At 28.9% G+C, this 21,144-nt stretch overlaps 1 protein-coding gene across 1 annotated transcript; it reads left to right on the top strand.

The window, feature by feature from the left end:
• The first annotated feature begins 4,833 nt into the window (after positions 1 to 4,833).
• On the top strand, positions 4,834 to 5,838 carry LOC136079427 (uncharacterized). The gene has a single exon (XM_065795164.1). The coding sequence runs from the start codon at positions 4,834 to 4,836 to the stop codon at positions 5,836 to 5,838; it is 1,005 nt and encodes a 334-aa protein (XP_065651236.1).
• The last annotated feature ends 15,306 nt before the right edge of the window (positions 5,839 to 21,144 follow it).

Below are 21,144 nucleotides of genomic sequence, written 5' to 3' on the forward strand. Positions count from 1 at the left end.
AAGTTTTGAAGAGAGAAGGCAGAGCAATCTTTTAAGCTTGTACAGATATCTTTTCAATCCAGAATGCTTGTCCGACATTGAAGAGCATAAAGTTTTCAACATGCCTCCGAAGTCTGTACTTCAAAAGACCGCGAAAAACTTGCCGTCTAGGCTTTTTCCAAGAAATCCAGATGACCTGGAGTTTATTCAAGAAGTGCATGGCTCAGAAACTCTTGACGAAAGTCCACTTTCTCTTGAAGAAGAACTCAAGGAAGCAATTTAGCATTCGGCCAAAAAACAGCGACACAATTCAAACGACGAATTCAAGGCCATTTCAAAAGAAATGTTGGTCTATGAAGCGACCGGAAAGAGAACTGCAAACCTTGAACTTTTGTTCAATGCACAAGAAACCATCCCACCAACAAATGTCGAATCTGAGCGAGCCTTTTCTGCCGCTGAATTATTTGAGACAAAAATTCGATGCAGAATGAGTGACGACTTACTTGATACACTTTGTTTTCTCAAAGTTCATTTTTTATCTAAAAATAAATCTCAAAACTAACATTAATGTGTTTTATTTACTTATTACTGCATTTTATGATCTTCTGTTTATGCCTTTTTATTTTTTACCGATTTTACCGGTAAATTTTGATTTTTTTACCGTTTTACCGGTAAATTTAAAAGTCGGTAAAAGCTCAACCCAAGTCAGTAGAAGTTGATCGTTCATCTAAATTAGTACCAGGACCTGCAAATTTCATTTCAGGTAGATGCATTTCACCTGGAAACTTCAACCATGGTAGTTTTATTTTATGTGTTGCTGAATTATTCGAACTCACTAAATCTCCTACTTTTTTTGAGGATACAAATTAAGTTTTTAATCTTCCACAAATAGCGCAATTTCTACGTTGCATATTTCAATTGTTTTTACTCACGACATTTTGCAAGTTTAGTATTTGTTTTTTTTTTCTACATTTAACGCAGTAGATTATATATATATATATATATAAAAAATTTTATATAAAAAATCTTGATATATAAAAAATGGATATGATAGATTTGTCATGGAATGCGAATAGCAATAAGAGAAATAATAATAAGTTGTTTCCTAAAAGTATAAGAGGAATTATTGTTGGAAAATCGGGTTGTGGAAAAACTACTTTATTATTGAATTTACTTTTTAAACCTGGTTGGTTAGGCTATAATAATTTACAAGTTTTTGGAAAATCTCTTTTTCAACCAGAATACAAAATATTAAAGCAATCTTTTGAACAAAAATTACCAAAAGAAGTTATTCTTAATCTATTTAGGTTTAAAGACGAAATAAAAAAATCAAATGAAAATCCAGATTTTGTAATTGAAGACATTTCAAAAAACTTAAATGAGAAAACAGATATGGAGTGTAAGTTTTTTGAAACTGAAGAAGATGTGCCAGATCCTCAAGATCTTGATATTCCTTAGAATAATTTGATGATGTTTGATGATTTACAATTAACAAAGCAAAATAAGTGTGAAAAACATTATATAAGAGGAAGACAAAGTAATGTAGATTGTTTCTATCTTGCACAAAATTATTTTATGTTACCTAGGCAAACTATACGAGAAAATATAAATTTTATTTGCTTATTTCCTCAAGATTCGAAGAATTTAAATCACATTTATAATGATCATGTTTCAAGTGATATGGGAAAAGATGAGTTTAAAAATTTTTGTAAAAAAGGATGGTCAGAGCCTCATGGAATTGTTATTATAGATCTATCTTTTAAAAGAGATTATGGAAAATATAGATGTCGATTAAATTGTTTTTATATACTCAATTATTGAAAATAATACTATCTTATATAAAAATGACATGTTTATTAGTGAACGGAAATAGCAGTATATTAAAAACTATTTATAACCCTGTTATTCAATTTAAAGAAGACAGAGAATATGAAATGGCTCTAATTCGTATAGATACATCTTACAGTTTTCCTAATATTAATTCTTTAAACAACAATTTTAGATATAGTGCAGATAATGGATCAACTTGGAAGGATATAAACATTCCAGATGGATGTTATAAAATTGATGATATAAATAATGATATCAAATCGATTATGATAGCAAACGGTGATGCAACTTCAGCAGTTGCAAATATTACAATTGTAGCAAATAGGAATAAATTAAAATCACATTTAACTGTTGCAACTGGTTATAAAGTTGATTTTACAACTTCAAATTCAATTAGAACTGCTTTTGGTTTTGACAGTGGAATATATTCAGCAGGCTCCAATATATCAACTAATATAGCAAAAATAATAAGTATTAATAGTATACTAGTAACAAGTGATATAACAGAATCATCGTATGTAAATGGAGGAACTAGTAATGTTATATATTCATTTTTCCCAGATGTAGGTCCTGGATATAAAATTATTGAAAAGCCGAATTACGTAACTTATTCACCACTAATACTAAAAAAAATATCAAAAATGAAAAATAAATTGGTTGATCAAGATGGAAATCTTTTGGATTTACGAGGAGAACAAGTAACTATTAGATTTCATATAAGAGAAGTAGATAAGTCGTAAAATAATTTTTTAAAAAATGACGAAAATTTTTTCACTTACATTTAAAAATGAGTAAATATACTAATATTGAAGTAAATATTTCAGAGGGACAATTGAAAAAAATTAAAAAACCAACTAATGAAGAAGATGGTTATAGAGCTAGTATTAAATTAGCCCATTCAGATCTTAATGGTTATCATGTATTAGCTGTAACAAAAAGGCAATTGAATAAAATTACGAAAGCATATGAAAATGGTACCGATGTGATAATTAATTTAAGTAAAGCGCAACTCATTCACAATTCTAAAATAGAGGGTGGATTTCTAGGAGCACTATTACCTTTCCTTGGTACAGCTGGAAGATTTTTATTATCAAGCGTTGCTCCAGCTCTTTCTACAGGTTTATTAACAGGAGTAGGTTCAGCAGCTGAATCAGCTATGGTTGATAAAATTGCTGGAAGGGGTGTTGTGTACATGAAAAAGAATGGAAAGGGAATTAAAATGACTGCTGCAGGAAATGGTTTATATTTGAGACCATGGAGTAAAGGTGGTTCTATAGGTGATGGATTGTACTTGCGTAGTGGAAATGGATATACATCAACAGGATCAGGTTTATTATTAGGGCCAAATTCACCATTTGCTAATATTCCATTTTTGAATATACTTTTAAGATTTCTTAAAAATTTTTTTCTTTATATAATAAAAAGAAATGCCAATACATATTTTAGGAAATATACCACGTGAACTTACAAAACAACCTATTTATTCTAAAGTACACTCAAAGATATTCAAAGACTTAGAGCATCCTTCAGTATTAATAAATAATAATAAATATGAAATATTTGCACAACACGACATTACAATAAAATCTCTATCACATCAATATATTCTTTTAAAGTTTGGTTTAGTATTTAATGAAGGTGTTGCGTTAGTTTCATTAAAAGAAGAACTGAAATTAAAAATGTTAATCTTACAAAACTCTATAATATCAGAGACTGTTGATGATATTATGATAAATGTTGTTAATAATTCTGATTCTGATATATTGATTAAAAAAGGGGATAGTTTATGTTTTATGAATTTATTGTAAATATTTAAAAAAAAAATTATTTTAACTTATTAAAATAGAGTTTAATTGCAAAAAGCTATGTTATAATATTTATTCAGATATACAAAATGATAAAAATACTAATCAATTATATCCAAATCTTCCAAGTGCACCTGATTGATAGTAAAGTTTAATCCTAATAAAGGAGTATATAATGAAGATGATCTTAAAAAATATCAAGATATATTAATACAAACAGATGCAATTACTTCTGAAAACCCATACAAACCGAAGTCGTCTCGTAGTGGAAAATACAGAGAAATAATAGCACCTATTTGGAAGGACATAAAAGAAAATAGGAAGCGTGAATCAAGAGGAAAAGGAATTGGAGGTAGAGTACAAGCTATAATTCCTCCTTGCGACTATGATGCATTAGTTAATCAGCTTTATTTGTGTATAGCTGCATGGAAAGCAGGTAACACTGGAGCATAAAATAAAGGTGTTGCAATTTGTGATGAATTTTTAAGACAAGGTGAAATGGATAGTTCACAGTATAAAGTAATAAGAAATCTTTTATAATTATATCTCACTATATAAAAAAAATATATAGTACATAAAAAAATGCTAATTGTTAATAATAGGAGATATATAAAGAAACATGTTGTTGGAGGAAGTGGTATATTCGAAACCATAAGAGATTTATTTAAAAGAGTAAAAGCGTCAAATGTAACAAGAGTGTCATCAGCTATGTTGAAGAAGATGGCTGCTACTGATTTAGGAAAAACTGCAATAACTGCTGCTAAATCAGCAGGAAAAGAACTTTCAAAATCAGCGATAGAAGCTGCTAAAAATGCTACAGTTGAAAAAGGAAAACAATTAACTGATAAAGCGTCATCAAAAATAGATTCACAACCTGTTAATAATAGAATTGATGAATTAATTTCAAGTTTTGGAGTATCTGAAAGACCTACTTCTTATGAAAAAAATAATGCAGAAGAAGTAATAACAAATATAAATAAATTGATGATGGGGTCTGCAATAAGATCAGTAAAAAAAGGACCATAAAATAAATATGCTATAAGAATAGAAGATCTTGTTAAAATGGGACGCGGTCTTCGGCTTGCTTAAATTTAGCTTTCGTAAATTTATCTTTCGTAAATTTAGCTTACGTAAATTTAGCTTTCCTAAATTTTTTTATAACGTTTTTAAGAATTGTCAATCAAAAAAAATTTTTTTATATTGTTTATAAAAAAATAAAATGACGACTTCTGAAGTATTTAATTTTACAGAACTGATAGAGATAGATAATGGAATTGAAAGATATGAAGAACATGAATATGAACCTATTAATGACACAAATCTGAATAGTCCTGGAGAAATAAGAATCAATATTAATGAACAAGATTTGTTAGCACTTCCATCTAAAGCGTATCTCTTATTTGGAGGGCAACTTGTTAAAGCTGATGGAACAGCTTATGCTAATGCATATGCAGCGGCGCTTACAAATAATAGTATTATGCATTTATTTAATCGAACATACCAATTATCAAACCAAGAGATAGAAGCTGTTTATTATCCAGGTCAAGCAACTACAATGTTAGGAATGCTTAATTATTCAAATGACTTTCAATTAGCACAAGGATTATATCAATTGTGGTATAAAGATACTACATCAACAGCAGTACTTGCTGATAACACAGGGTTTGCAACAAGACAAGCATACCTAATTCAGAAACCAACTACAAAAGAAACATTTTCATTTTGCGTACCTTTAAGACACATTTTTGGATTTTGTGATGATTACGACAAAATTTTTTATGGGCTTAAACATACAATAACTCTTGTAAGACAAAGTGATGATAATGCAATTTTTAGGCTTGCTGCTGCAGCTGCAGGAAAAGTTAATCTTACTAAAATATCATTGTTTATGCCAAATTTGATACCATCAGGTAAAGAAAAAAAAAGACTTCTTGATGAAATTGAAAGAAAAGTGACCATTCCAGTAAGTTTTAGAATGCGTCAGTGTGATACTACAACTGTTCAACAAGCTACTTCATTTAATTGGCAATTGACTGTAAAGACATCTCCTGAAAATCTAATATACGTTATTGTCGGATTTCAAACTAATAGAGCTAACGGTGACCAAACTGTCAATGCTTCAATATTTGATCATTGTGACTTGAAAAATATGTACATTATGCTTAATAATAATACCAGATATCCTGCTGAAGATTATATTTTGTCATTTCAAGAATTTATATAGAAGCATCTATGTTTAAAGAAAAATATTATGGAATGAATGAATTTATCGCAAACAGCAAAATAAATCCTTCTGACTATAGAGATTTATACCCAATTTTTGTTTTTGATATTAGTAAACAATGAGAAACATTAAAATCATCAACTATACAAGTACAAATTAGAGCAATATTTAATACAGCTGTACCAGCAAATACTCAAGCATATGCTCTTGTATTATCTGATAAAATAATGGAACTTAAAGCAGATGGTAATAAATTTGATGTTAAATAAATTTAATGTTAATTAAATTTTTTGAAAATTATTTAAATTTTTATTCTTTATATAATAAAAATGTATTATACAAAGAAAAGTTTAAAAAGTTTATTAGAAGAAAATAACATTTCAAAAACATCTGACAATATCGCTACATTGAAAATGATTGCAATAGAAAATGGGTTATTAGATGAAGAATCTATTATGGCTGAAGTGAAAAAAGTAACTGAGAAAGGATCAGTTGGAAGACCTAGAATACATCCAGTAAAAGAAGTTGATCCTTCAGATCCATGCAAAGTAAAAGAGAAAAGATCAGTTGGAAGACCTAGAATACATCCAGTAAAAGAAGAGAAAAAAGAAATAGATCCAAAATATGAAAGATTAAAAACAATTAAGAATAAACCAGTCACTATTAAATTAACAAACATGGAGAATACATCCTTATATAGCGCAATGCGTGAAACTGGTCATGGATATAGATATCTTAAAATGCGTGATGGTAAGATTGATAATAGTTATATGATTAAAATATCAAATTTTGAAAAATTAAAAAAAAATTAAAATATATTTAAAAAAAATCTTTATTTATAAAAATGGGATCTGATAAATTATTTCAAATTAAAAATGCGATTAAATTGTTAAAAAATAATTTAGATAAAGTAAATTAGCATATGTTATCTAAAATCCAAATGCAATTAATTTATTAAAAGAGAATTTAGATGAAGTAAATTGGAGAAATTTATCTCGAAATCCAAATGCGATTGAGATATTAAAAGAGAATTTAGATAAAGTAGATTGGGAAATGTTATCTACAAATCCAAATGCAATTGGGATATTAAAAGAGAATTTAGATGAAGTAGATTTAGATAAAGTAGATTTAGATAAAGTAGATCTCGAAATCCAAATGCAATTGAAATATTAAAAGCTAATTTAGATAAAGTAGATTCGGAAATTTCATCTTTAAATCCAAATGCAATTGAGATATTAAAAGCTAATTTAGATAAAGTAGATTGGACTTGTTTATCTAAAAATCCAAATGCGATTGAGATATTAAAAGATAACTTAAATAAAGTAAATTGGAATTGGTTATCATATAATCCAAATATCTTCACATATGATTATGAAAAAGCTCTTAAATTATTCCTTAAAGAACCAGAAAATTAGATTGAGATAAAAGCGAGAAAAATGTGGAATTTTTAATTGAAATTCAATTAAAAATTTATCTTTTAATGCGATTGAAATATTAAATTCTGAAAAATTAAAAAAAATAAAATCTTGTCATATAAAAATTTAAATTTCTATATGACAAAAAAAAATATTGTGAAAAATGATATAAAGAAAATGAAAATTAAAAAAAATTATCCTGCTATATAAAAATGGAAAATAAAACGGTGAAAGAATTAAAACAAATCGCTAAAGAGCGAGGAATTAAATATTATTATAATATGCGAAAAAGTGATCTCATAAGAGCGTTGATGCACACACAGATGCAATCAGTTAAACAGATGGATACGAAGTATCTACTTGATGAGCCTGTTCCAGATATATCATCAACAATTTTAGCTCCGTCACCTTTTCAACCTATTACACAAAGTAGAAAATAAATAAATAAAAAGATTAGTTCTATTGCAGATTGGATTTTATCATATTTTCCTGATAAAATTAAAAAAAACAGCTAATGAAAAGATTGATGAATTAAAATCTACAGTTTCAAATTTGTATCAAAAATATGGAATTAGAAATCCGATAGAAATTAAATTATCACAATCAGCTGTTAAGAATGTCGCAAACCAGTTTTCAGTTAAAGGAATGAAAGGATATAATGCTATATCTTTCATGAATGCTGCTAAAAAAAGTGCAATTAAAATACTAACCGAAAATAGAAAATCAAAGGTTTATATAGTTCTCACTTGTGAAATGGAGCGTACTGATATTAAAACACGAGAAACTATAATCACATCTGCTCCATTTAGAACGAATAATCAAGTTGTATTAAAAACAAAAGATTTAGACGAGTTTTATGAAACATCAAAGCAGAAAATTTTAGAATCCTTATCATCTTTTCAACATTTAGGATCAGGTTGGAGATTTGTTTTTGTTGAAAAGATGGATATCAATTTTATTGAGTATAATCCTATTAAAGCTAAATCATATATTCCACTTGATAAAAATTTGGCAATTAAAAAAGCAATAATTAATATAAAGAATGAAGATAATCAATGTTTTAAGTGGTGTATTGCAAGAGCATTAAATCCAACAGATAATCATTATGAAAGAGAAGAAAAAGAACTTAAAAATCAAGCTGAAAAAATAAACTGGGAAAAAATAGAATTTCCAGTATCATTAAATCAAATCACACAATTTGAGAAGAACAATCAAGATATCAGTGTCAATGTATATGGTTATGAAAATTTAGAAGTTCATATTTTGCACGTATCAAAGAATAATGATCGCAAACATTTACTAGATTTACAATTAATCTCAAATGGAGAAACGAATCATTACTGTTTAATAAAAAATTTAAGCAAATTACTTTCATCACAAACATCAAACAAACATTGCAAAAAACACTATTGTAGAAATTGTTTGTTAGGGTTTAATTCTAAAGAACCATTATCTAATCATAAATCGTATTTTGAAACACATGATTCAGTACGTATCGACCTTCCACCACTAAATTCAACAATGCAATTTACTAATCACAATAAATCAATGAGAGTTCCGTTTGTATTATATGCTGACTTTGAAAGTTTTATTAAACAAATTGACACTTGTGAACCCAATCCGAATGAATCTCATACTAAACAATATCAAAAACATATTCCAAGTTCATTTTGTTATTATATTAAATGTTTTGATGAAAGTTTTATCAAACCAGTCCAGTCACATTTACTGCAAGTAGTGAAACAGATGATGTTACACAAATTTTTGTTGATATTTTACAAGAAGATATTAAGAAAATTTGTGATAGTATTAAATTTCCAAAAAAGATGATATTCACTAATGAAAACAAGCATAATTTTAATGCAGCAAGAGAATGTCACATTTGTAGTGAAAAACTTGGAAAAGATAATGTAAGTGACCATTGTCATATTACAGGAAAATATAGAGGTGCTGCTCATCAAAGTTGTAATTTAAATTATAAAATTCCAAAATTCTTTCCAGTACTATTTCACAATTTATCTGGTTTTGATTCTTACTTATTTATAAAGAAATTATCCGGAGGGAAATTGAGTTGCATACCAAACAATGAAGAAAAGTATATTAGCTTTTCTAGAGAAATTAAAGTCGATGAGTATATTAAAGAAGGTAAGAAATTTGAAGTTAAACGTGAGATTCATTTTTTAGATAGTTATAGATTTAAGCCTTCTAGTTTAGATGCTTTATCAAAGAATTTAGCAAAAGACCAGTGTAAAAATATCGGAAAATTATATTCAGGGAACAATTAGATTTATTACTAAAAAAAGGCGTATATCCATATGATTGGGTAGACTCTGTTGATAAATTTAATGAAACCCAATTACCACCAAAAGAATTATTCTTTTTCAAAATTGAACAATGATGATATAAGTGATGATGAATACTCACATGCACAAACTGTATGGAATGAGTTTCATTGCAAAACATTTAGAGACTATCACGACTTGTACAATGTTTCAGATGTGCTTTTACTAGCTGACGTCTTTGAAAATTTTAGAGATGTTTGTATAAATTGTTATAAATTAGATCCTGCTTGGATACATCACCAGGATTAGCTTGGGATGCAGCATTGAAGAAAACAAATGTAAAATTAGAACTGTTGAGCAACTACAATATGATCCTAATGATAAAGAAAAGAATAAGAGGTGGAATTAGCATGATATCAAATAGGTTAGGAGCTTCTAATAATAAGTACATGGGTGACGCATATGACAAAAGCAAAGAATCAACATTCATGCAATATCTAGACGCTAATAATTTACATGGATGGGCGATGAGTAAACCACTTCCAACACATGGTTTTAAATGGATGAACGAAAATGAAATAGAAAACTGGAAATCAATTACATGTACACTAGAAGTAGTTTTAGATTACCCTGAACATCTACATGATGAACATAATGATTATCCACTTGCACCTGAAAGAGTAAATATCGATAAAGTTGAAAAATTAGTTTCCAACTTGAATAATAAGAAAAAGTATATAGTACATTATTATTATAAGGTACATGAAATAGCATTGAGCGCTAAAGACGATAAAAGAGTTATTTTAGAAGATGGAATACACACATTAGCATATGGACATTACAAACTAAAAGAAAGAAATTCGAAGAATTTTTAAGACAATAGGATAACTAGGCAAAGAGACAAAGAGGTCAATGATCCCGATGAGCCCAAATGGTAGGGGGTATGGGAGCCCAAGGGGTAGGAGTAGGGGAGCCCAAAATAATTTTTTGAGAAAAAAAATAATTTTTAAATAAAAATGGAAAATATTTATAAACTTGTCAATGTTAAAGGAATAATTCTACCCAATGAACCACTAACAATCTTTCAATTGATCAAAGCAGCATTTGATCAATTGAAAGATTGTATTTGTAAGAGATCAATTACCAAAAAATGCACAAAGACAAGAATGTGGAATATTAAATACAGGAGATTCAAGTAGGAAGGGATTTCACTGGATTTGCTGGTACAAAGTCAGTGATAAAAAACTAAGTTTTGACTCTTATGGGCTACCAACGCCTGTTGAAATTGTTAATTATTTAAAAATGCCTGTTTATTATAACAGTGAAAGAGTTCAAATTGGAAATACTTTATTCTTTGGACACTTGTGTTTATATGTTTTGAAAAAACTATACGAGGGACATGATTTTCAGAATATTATTAATAATCTATGGTAATTTTTTTATATTTTATATATAAAATGCCTGTCAATATATTCGGTACTACTACTTCAGATGTATATTTAGATCGTTAAATAATATCTGAAGCTAATAACTTGTTCATTCGTAGAGATGGAAAAAATAATGCAACTAGTAATATTAATATGAATTGTAATAAATTAATAAATGTAGCAGAACCTTCTAACTTACAAGATGCTGCTACAAAAAGTTATGTTGATAATAATTCACTTGAATTGTACTAAATTCAAGTTTAACGTGCTTTGGAAAAAAATACTATACTATTCTACCATCTACATTTCCTGATGCAGCAATAGTTTTTACAAAATCTACTTATCCTGGTATTCTTAGAAAACTATGGTTAGTATTCCAAGGATCAGATCCTAATAACAATGTTCCAGGTAATTTATTTCTTAGAATATTTGCAGATCATGCACTTTGCATAGGAGATTATTGTATTTCTACACAGGGTATCGGAGATAATAATATTCCTTTAGCTTGTGATATGTTAATTGCACCAGATGGTGGACCATTTTATGCAAACTCTTTTCAAGGTTGTAATGTATATACAGCTAGTGCACTAGGAGGATACATTACACTTGAAATGCCATTTACTACTAGTCTAGTAATTCAATAATACAATAATATTAAACAAAACGTTTCATATTGGATACAACCTCATATTAAAATGGCTACATCAATACTTAAATTGTTATCACTTATTAAATTATATTCAGAAACATTTAGATTTGTTCCCACAACTTATGATAAAGAATATATCTTATTAGAAACTACAGACAATGCCAAACAAGGTGTTTATCTTAAGTATATTAGAATGCATATTATTGGATTATCTGGAAATTGGTGGGAATCTAGAGTACGCATGTATGAGTCATACAATTCTCCAGCAAGTACTAACTATCTTATGAATACATTGACACCCTATGATGGAGATAGTAAAAGAACAGTAGGATATCCTTTATCCCTGGCTTTGATAATAATAGTGTATGCATATACGCCTCATCTGGTTTAGAAGACTTTTATCTTTCTTCGTGGAACAGTGTTAATATTAAATCATTTAACAATGAATCATCTGGACTATTGTATCAATCAAGTGATGGAATTAGTCTTACAACTACTATCTCATTTTACAGAAATTTTACTGATTCTATGCCTAGTGTTCTTACTGGAAAGAGATTAATAGTTACATTAACCTCTGGTGATGAAGAAGTGGAGAGAACTGGAAGTTTTGATGTACTAGGACATGCTTTCTTTTACGCTTAGATTTCACTTGTGAAATCAATGAGCTACTTCTTATGGGTCTGAAAGACCTAATGCAAAGTAGATTTCACTTGTGTAATTGATGTTGAAATGGTTGAAATATGATAAGAGAATATGGATAGGGATATAGATGAAAAACAATTTCCCAGAACGCCCTTTTTATAATACTAGTAACCACTGGTGACAAAAATTTGGCACAATCTTTGATAAGCTAAAACTTATTGAATTTTTAGTTATCTAGTCTTAAGTTTTTAGTTATTTTGTTTATAAAGTGTTACTTATCTTTTACTAAAAGTTTTATTTACTTAGATTAATTAATAAAAAAGTTATCCAAAATGAAGTCGACTGCATTAATTGAACAAGTGTACAACTATTGTAATTTGCATCCTAACGCTAAAACGAAGAGCACCGTAGAGTATTTTGTTGCCTCTAATCACCCCGAAAGAACCATTAAACGTTATATGGCAAAGTGGAAGAACAATGAGCCAAAGTCTCGTAAGCCTGGATCAGGCAGAAAACCAAAAATTATGACTGCTGGGAATATCAATCGCCTGAAAGGTCTTTTGAACAACCGGTCTGGAACTTCATCAAGTAAAATTGCAAATAATTTCAAGTGTGATCATTCCTACATTGTAAAAACAATAAAAAACAAAACAAACATTTGTTATTTTAAGAAAAAACAAATCCCTGATCGCACTGAGAAACAGTTAAAGCAGTTGCAACTGAAGTGTGGAAGAATTTGTCGCAAATTCAGAAACCGCAACTTTGTCATTGACGATGAGTCTTATTTTACATTTAAACATACAAATAAAAATTCGAATGTTGGATTTTCTCAGATGACGCAAAAAATGCACCAAAAAATGTAAAATATTAGCGCAAAAGCAAATTTGAAAAAAAAATTCTTGTGTGGATTACCATATCCCCTCTTGGAATCTCGAAACCATTTATTGTTCCTGCGAGACTGGCAATTAACCAAACAGTGTACAAAAATGATTGCATCATCAAACGATTGATTCCTTTTATCAACAAACATCACAGTGATGGTAATTATGTATTCTGGCCTGACTTGGTCTTTTCACATTATGCGAGAAGTGTGACCAATTGCCTCGATGAGAAAAATATCCGTTATATAACAAAATTTGATAATCCAGCGTGTGTCCCAGAATTACGACCAATCGAAGATTTCTGGTCAATCCTTAAAGGCTACGTGTATGAAAACAATTGGGAAGCTAAAAGTGAAGATCAGCTGCAAAAAAAAATCCATTCTTGTTTAAAAAAAATTGATGAAAATCTTGTACAAGGCATGTGTGAACATGTATACATAAAAGTTGATGCCATACGTCGTAATGGCGAGAAACCATTATTGCAGTCCCGAAAATAAAAAACTACTATATTGTTTAATATTCTGTACAATATTTTTTGATCATTAAACTTTTAGTTGTACTATTACTGTCTGTGTTTATTTTGTGCCAAATTTTTGTCACCAGAGGTTAGTAGTAGTAGTAGTAGTAGTAGTAGTAGTAGTAGTAGTAGTAGTAGTAGTAGTAGTAGTAGTAGTAGTAGTAGTAGTAGTAGTAGTAGTAGTAGTAGTAGTAGTAGTTGTAGTTGTAGTAGTATTTCGGACTGCAGCGTGAGCTATGAAGGCGGCTTAGAACCCCGTTTCGGGATTATAGCTGCCTTTAGATGAATATCTAGTTTGTTTTATCACTTCGTCCGGTTGTTCGTCTTATCGGTTATACATATATATATATATATATATATATATATATATATATATATATATATATATATATATATATATATATATATATATATATATATATATATATGGATGATTTTTAACAACTGATTAGCCCATAGCTGGGCTAATCAGTTGTGAAAAAAGTTTTGTCGTTGTTTTTGATAAAAAAAATTTTTTTATAAAATGATGATTATTTTTTAATTTTTATATATTTCGATTTGTTTGGGATCCAACATGACATTCTTTTAAAATACTTTTTTTTTAAATATATTAGAGACCAATTTAATGTTCGAGGGTTGGTAGAAAGATTGGTAGCAACTCCTAAAAATATTTTTTATTCGAAAAACTTTTAAATCCAGTATTACTTTATTATAAAGTAAAAATTTAGGGGAAACCAACAAACATTTTTAATAAAAAGTTGTTTTTAGAATCACCGTAACATAGATATTGATATAGTTGCGCCTATTTCCTTGTCTGCTTCCACTTTATACGCAAAATTATCAATTATCGATGTATTCACTTTTCAGCAGTTTTTCTAATATCTAAAGCTTTTAAAGTGTTCTTATTTACTTTATAATCCGATCAAAATAGTCTAAAAAATAGTGGTAACTTAAAAATAACTTGCACAGAGCTGAAAATTTTGGTGCAGACGTTGAAAAAGTTAGTGCAGACATTGGGGGACATTACTACAAGCAAAATATTAAAAGTCCCCACTGATCTCACTTCTTATCATGTCCCCACTGATCTTACATCTCACATGCAAAAAAAGTTATTTAAGGGCGAAAGTTAAAAACTTTTATTTTTTTGCTAATGCACTCTACTATCTACCGTAAATATTACATTCCAGCGGCTTTTTTCTGATTTTGGGTTAAGGAACAATAAAATATTTCAAAGTTTTAGGTAGTTTTAGGGTTCTTCCATAAATTACGTCACGCTCTAAGGAGGAGGGAGGGGGTTAGTGGGTTTGTGACACTCTTAAGGGGCTTGTTATTAAAGTGTTACAATTTTGTGACTAGGAAAGGAGGGGAGGGATCAAAAACGGTCATAAATGGCGTGGCATAATTTAGAACGTCTTTATGAACGGCTAAACAACCTTTAATTGTTGTTTAGCCGCTCTCATATAAACTTTATTTACTTAAAATTATGTTTTATAATATGATGTAATAAAAAAAAGAAACTTTTTTTTTTTAATTTATAAAATTTTTTATTCAAAGCACATTTTTATGAGCCCTGTTAATAATAATTGACTAATTGAAAAAAATTCTTCTGCATAGTTTTTTAAACAATGTTTTATTTTTTAAACAAAGTTAGCAACACAAAAATTATTTTGTTACGGTATACCAAATAGAGCAGTTTGTACGCCTTTTTAAATATAATGCGCGTTCAGTTTTTTACAAACGTCTCCTTGCAGTGAATACGGGTGACTATTGAAAAGTGTTTCTTATTAGTAATAAGACATTCTAGACCCAGACCTAATCCTTTTGAATTGAGTTTGTGCTTAGTTGTTATAGCTTGGTTGTTAACCAAACGCTTTGGGTATGCATACCCGACCAGTTCGGTTAACAGATCTAACGGGTCTGGGTCTAAAGGGTTTTGGGTCTACAATAACTTAGATTGGGTTCAGAGCCAACTTGTCAATAGCTTTACTTAGTACGATTTGTACTACTTACAGGGTTATTCATTTTTATATGTGCGTCTATTCATTTTTATATGCGTGTTTATTCATTCTTATGTGCGCGTTTATATGCGAGTTAACCATACATTAAATCTCTAATATAATTTTATGTAAACAATAATTAGGCTTTTATGTTTTTATATAGATATATTTAAAATATAAATTAGGTTGTTGCCACTGCTATTTATTTCAAAAATGGTTGCCCAGCCAGCGCTGTATTTATGTAACTACGCATATGATTGTAAAATGGAATTAAGTTAAACTTTGTTGTACCCATAATATTTTTAAACTTCCAGAATACCCCATCCGAATTTCGGGGCCTTTCTTCCAGTTTTTAAGTATGCTTTAAAGAAGAAGAAAAATTCTTCTATTTGATTAAGATGTGGCATGTATGCTGGCAGATACTTAATACCTATGCAATGAGAGGTTAGTTTTTGCCTAACAGAAAGACTCCAGTGGAGTTTACAATTGTTCATAACAAACACCGGCGCTTTCACATCTGCATTCCTAAACCAAGGACAAATCAAACTAAAATTCTTGCCACGATTTGCAGACCACTGTAAAATTGCTAGCGCACCTCTTAGCGAATAACCATATGTGCTGTTAGTGTGCACATCATGAACATTTAAAATGTGTGCAAGTATCAGCTGCATTAAAATGTGTGCAAGTATCAGCTGCATTAGGATAGAGCAAAGCTAGTTGAGTATAGGGAAAGTTGGGCGTTTAAAATATCTCGAAAACTTTTTTTTTTTTTTTAATTTATTTATTTCGTCATTTTAAATAAGGAATATAATGTCGCGTAATATAAAAATAATCTACATGACCGGGGCTAAAATAAGACAATACTTGCCTTATCACTATGCCCCGACGTCATTTCATCAGCAAGCGTGTAGGGGAACATGGAGTAAGATGGCGAAAACAGTTATCTCTTAAGCAAAACTGAATATAACAGTTGACTTTAGCTGAAAGGGAAGTAGATTAATTTTAGTAGATTTATCAATGGTTTCTTTTTAAATATTATTTTTGTGACGAAAGTTAAGTATTAAATAAGTTTCTCCGACATTAAGAAAAAAACTTTTTGTCCTCGTTTTACTTGATTTATTACATCGCTACATCACCAGCTAAAGGTAAGCGAGAAATTTCTATTTAATTTGGTTAAACTGGAAGCCATACAAGAAGTATTAGGCTATGAAAATTTGATTATGTACTGATTCTGATTCATTTTAAAGGTTGTATTAGCCTGGGGTAAGATGACTGGGGCAAGATGGCCTGTCCGTAATCTATATTAAACGGAAGTTTACTTGTACTGTTTGCTATTCTTGCATTGTTCAGTCATTATTTTATTACGAAATACAATATTTGTTTGACAATAGCTTTATTTTGTTGCGTTAGAGTTTGCAACAAACTGATTACTAGGTTGTAACTGTTTTTGTTTGCATTGATCGATATAAATGTATAATTTATTAGTTTTAAAAGTTACACCTTTATTTGTATTACTTTTTTAATAAAAAAGAATTTGTGATGATGGTTTTTGAGGCGTTTATAGCTTCATAGAGTTTTCATTTCTTAAAGTTTTAAACTTTGTTTAGTCAAATCGATTTGAGTTAACATCGTTTAATGAGTTTTTCCTCAGCTATTTTCTACTTTTAGAGTGGTTTTTTGATACATCAGTCAGGCGGAATGATTTTTTATCACTTTTAAATCAAGTTTTAAATTTTGGGACAGATATTGACTAAGATACAGGCGTTTTTTGAAACGTTCGTCATCTTGCCCCATGTTCCCTTACAACCATTAAAAGGTAAATTTACAATTACTTTGTACTATTTAAATATTATTTGCAAATATTAACAAGTATGTTAAGATCTAATAATATGTTAACAAATATGTTAAGATATAATAATAATAATAATAATAAGTCGGGTGAATAAAAATGAGCGATTGCTTTTACTCAGAAATTGATCAACTTTACGTGAATAAAAACTAAGCAGTTTTGCTTAAATTTTTATTCACGTAAAGTTATGAAATTTACTCAATAATTGCTCAGCTTTACGTGAATAAAAAGTAAATGAAAATTAATAAAATTTTTATTCACGTAAAGCTGTTAAATTACTGAGTAAAAGCAATTGCTCATTTTTATTCACCCGGCCTAATATGCTAACAAATATGTTAAGACATAATAATAATAATATGCTAATAAATATTTAAATATATAATAATAATAAATATAACCAAGTATGTTAAGATCAGTTACTAATCTATTATCAAAAGGGGAAAAAAAATAGTATAAAATAGTATAACACCTAAAAAACTAAAAATAAGTTAATAGGATAATAAGACAAGTTAATAAGAAAGTTGTTAAAAAAAATTAAAAATTAAAAAAAAAAGAGAATCTTAAAAAGAATTTAATTTATTAACATCGTTAATAAGTTTTTGTTTGAGTTTTTGTTTTAACAGAAAAAGAAAAGAACAATTTTTCAGCTCGTTATTTAATAAAATTTTCCACTATTTAGGACCTCTCATGACAATAAAAAATTTAGTAACCAAATAGTGCATTAGGTTGCTCATAATTGTAATATGAAAATCTTGTAATCACATGAAAAAACATCTAATGGATAAAAGTTATGAAATTCGAACGTTAACTCAATGCGCAACAAAAGATTGCTGGAAAGCAGTTGAGTAAGATACAAGGGCACTCTATTTTGGACAATAAAAGTAAAAAAACGAATAAAAACTGAACTTTCGAACACAAAGAAACAACTTTGTTAAGAAATCATTTAGTAGTACGTTATTTATAAATATTACTAAAATTAATAGTTTTTAAATCGGGCTTTAAAATTCAAGATAATTTTTTAAAATAATATTTTTATATTTTATAACACATTCTTACTATTTAATTTTTTTTCTCTTTTCGTACTTGCGTCATTAAAGTGTATACAATAAAATGCTAATAAATTATTCGCACGCTTACTGTTAATGAAAGTTTTATTGATGGTTCACCCAAGTTTGTTCCATGCATATTCATTTATTTGCTAGTTGCTCAACTTACCCTACGCTATTGCTCAACTTACCTCGCTGGGGCAGGTTGAGCAGCTCCGCAAACGTTAGGCAATATCTTTAAAAAAAAATTAAAAACTGTACTTTTCTCTTAATAAATTTTTAGCAGGCAAAACTGTCAAAATTTTAGCAGGTATAATTATCAAATTTTTAGCACGCAAATTTATCCGATGCACTATTTATGAGATCTTTTAGATTTAGAAAAATTACTGAACTAGCCGCGCTCTACCCTATTATGTCTGCTGTTAGTAGAGGTCAAAGCCGCTGCTATTAGCGAGAAGCCGCCGCTTCTTCCACCTACTTTTTACAGCTGCCACTTTGCGTTATTAGTAACTACTAAGCCACCAATCGAACAATATGTTCAGCCGCAGCCGATTTCAAAGTCACTATTGTTGGCAGGAAAAAAAAGAGAAGAGTTTAATAACCTAAAATTCTCTAGTATAACCTAAAAGTAACAAGTTATGTGGAGCTCTTTTTTTGTGTGAGTAGCTTTTCGATTTGGTATTTAAATTCTCTCTGAAGTGAAATAATTAAAAAGCACCGCCTTTTTATATAATTACATCAACGTCCGCCACTTCTTTCATATTTTAAATACTGCGTTTTTTGTCCTTGGGTTATAATTTTTTTTATCGCTCTAACATTTTTCAACTTAAATTACATAAATCAAACACAAACAGAGTTTGAATATCTTAGTAACGGATCGAGAAGAATCTCGTATTTTACATAACAGTTCTTTAAATTACTTGAACATTAAACTTTGTAGCTCATTTAAAAAAACAACCACAGATTCATCATTAGTATGGAAATACTATGGTCAAATATTGACACAAAATTGCAAATTTATTGACGACGAACATTATTACTGTAGCCAGTGCTTTTGATAGAAAAACAAAAACTCGAGTCCTCAGGTGCAGGACATTTACCGAAAATTCACAAGGTTAGAATTTCTACATCAAGCAGTAATTTGAAAAGTCATCTATATCTTGTTCACAAAATATTAACAAACAAACCGTCCGTTGAAATGAAAAATGATCAACTTTAAGTAGATGGTGCAGTAGCTCTATGGCTAGTTCATCAAAATATGATTTAAACCGTGATCTTGTCGTTTGGTGTTCTACAGATCTACTACCATTTTCTGATGATGAAGAATTTAAAAAGTTTTTTGAAAAAAACATTGGGTTAAAACTTCCCACAGGTTCTGCTGTGAGTCAAGTTGCATTACCTGATATGTATAAATCTTTAAGGCAATCTGTATTGGAAAGTTTAAAAGATATTGATGCAGCAACAATTTTATTTGATGGTTGGACTGACAAGTACAAAAAAGTTAATTATATGAGTCTGAAATGTTCCATTATTTATAAAAACTGGCATAAAAAAATTTTTACTCTGGTTTGTTTGCCTTTAGAATTTAATTTTATCAAAGACATTTTTTCAGAGGCAATTAAGAGATATGAGGCTATATAGTGTGCACAATGGTGCAGCGAATATGATGAAAACCTCTAGACTTTTAGGCTCAAAGGATCCACAACATTGTCTGGCTCATATCTTGCATTTAATATTGACATGTGATGGCATAAACAATTGTACTAAAACAAAATGTTTGTTAGAAAAATGCAGACGAATTGTAACCTGCCTGAACCTCAAGTCAACTTGACTTTTAGAGGAATCACATCGTGAAGTAGACATAAAATTATACAATAATCTTCAAATTTTTGCTGAAGTGAAAGACTTTGATAATTTAGAGCAGCAATTTCCCATTAAAATGTATGATGAAGCAAATATGATTGAAACAAACAATTTAGGTATTGCTTGTAAAGTTAAACTTAATAATTTCATAAAAAGATAGCATAGATATCTAAAACAGCAAAAAGGCACAAGATGGAACAGTGCTCTCTTTATGATAGAATCAATTAACCATTTATTAGATCCTGTAGAAATTTTACTAGCTAATAACATCAATAAAAGAAGTTTTTGTTTTGGAAAAAATTACTGAAACACAAATAAATTTTGTTATTAAAACTATTAATTTTTTTTATATTATTTAATTGTGGAACACGGGATCGTTCTTTATAATTGTTAGACATTTTGAAATAATTTATTTCAAAATGTCTAACAATTTATAATAACTCATTGAGTTCATAAAGTATCATTTGTTTATTATTGATATCAATTTTTATTAAATTTATTTATCTGTATTTTAGTATACCAACCTTGAGTATATCAGTGGAGTCCATGTTTTCAATAACTGGATTGATTTTGAACTCAAAAAGAAGCATTTTAAACTCTTTAATTAACTTTAAGCAATTTAAATTTAAACCAACCGTCCAACATGAACATGACTTTATTTTATTGAAAAATAAAAGTTGTCTTAATTTAAACTTAAATTTGTTTTCTTTTTGTCGAAAAAAATACTAATTATATTTC

The sequence above is a fragment of the Hydra vulgaris genome, chromosome 04 (genome assembly GCF_038396675.1).
Source record: "Hydra vulgaris chromosome 04, alternate assembly HydraT2T_AEP".
Taxonomy (NCBI): domain Eukaryota; kingdom Metazoa; phylum Cnidaria; class Hydrozoa; order Anthoathecata; family Hydridae; genus Hydra; species Hydra vulgaris.

Bases quoted from the DNA above. Each gene is read 5' to 3' on its own strand.
- LOC136079427 (XM_065795164.1), top strand. From the start codon at position 4,834: ATGACGACTTCTGAAGTATTTAATTTTACAGAACTGATAGAGATAGAT.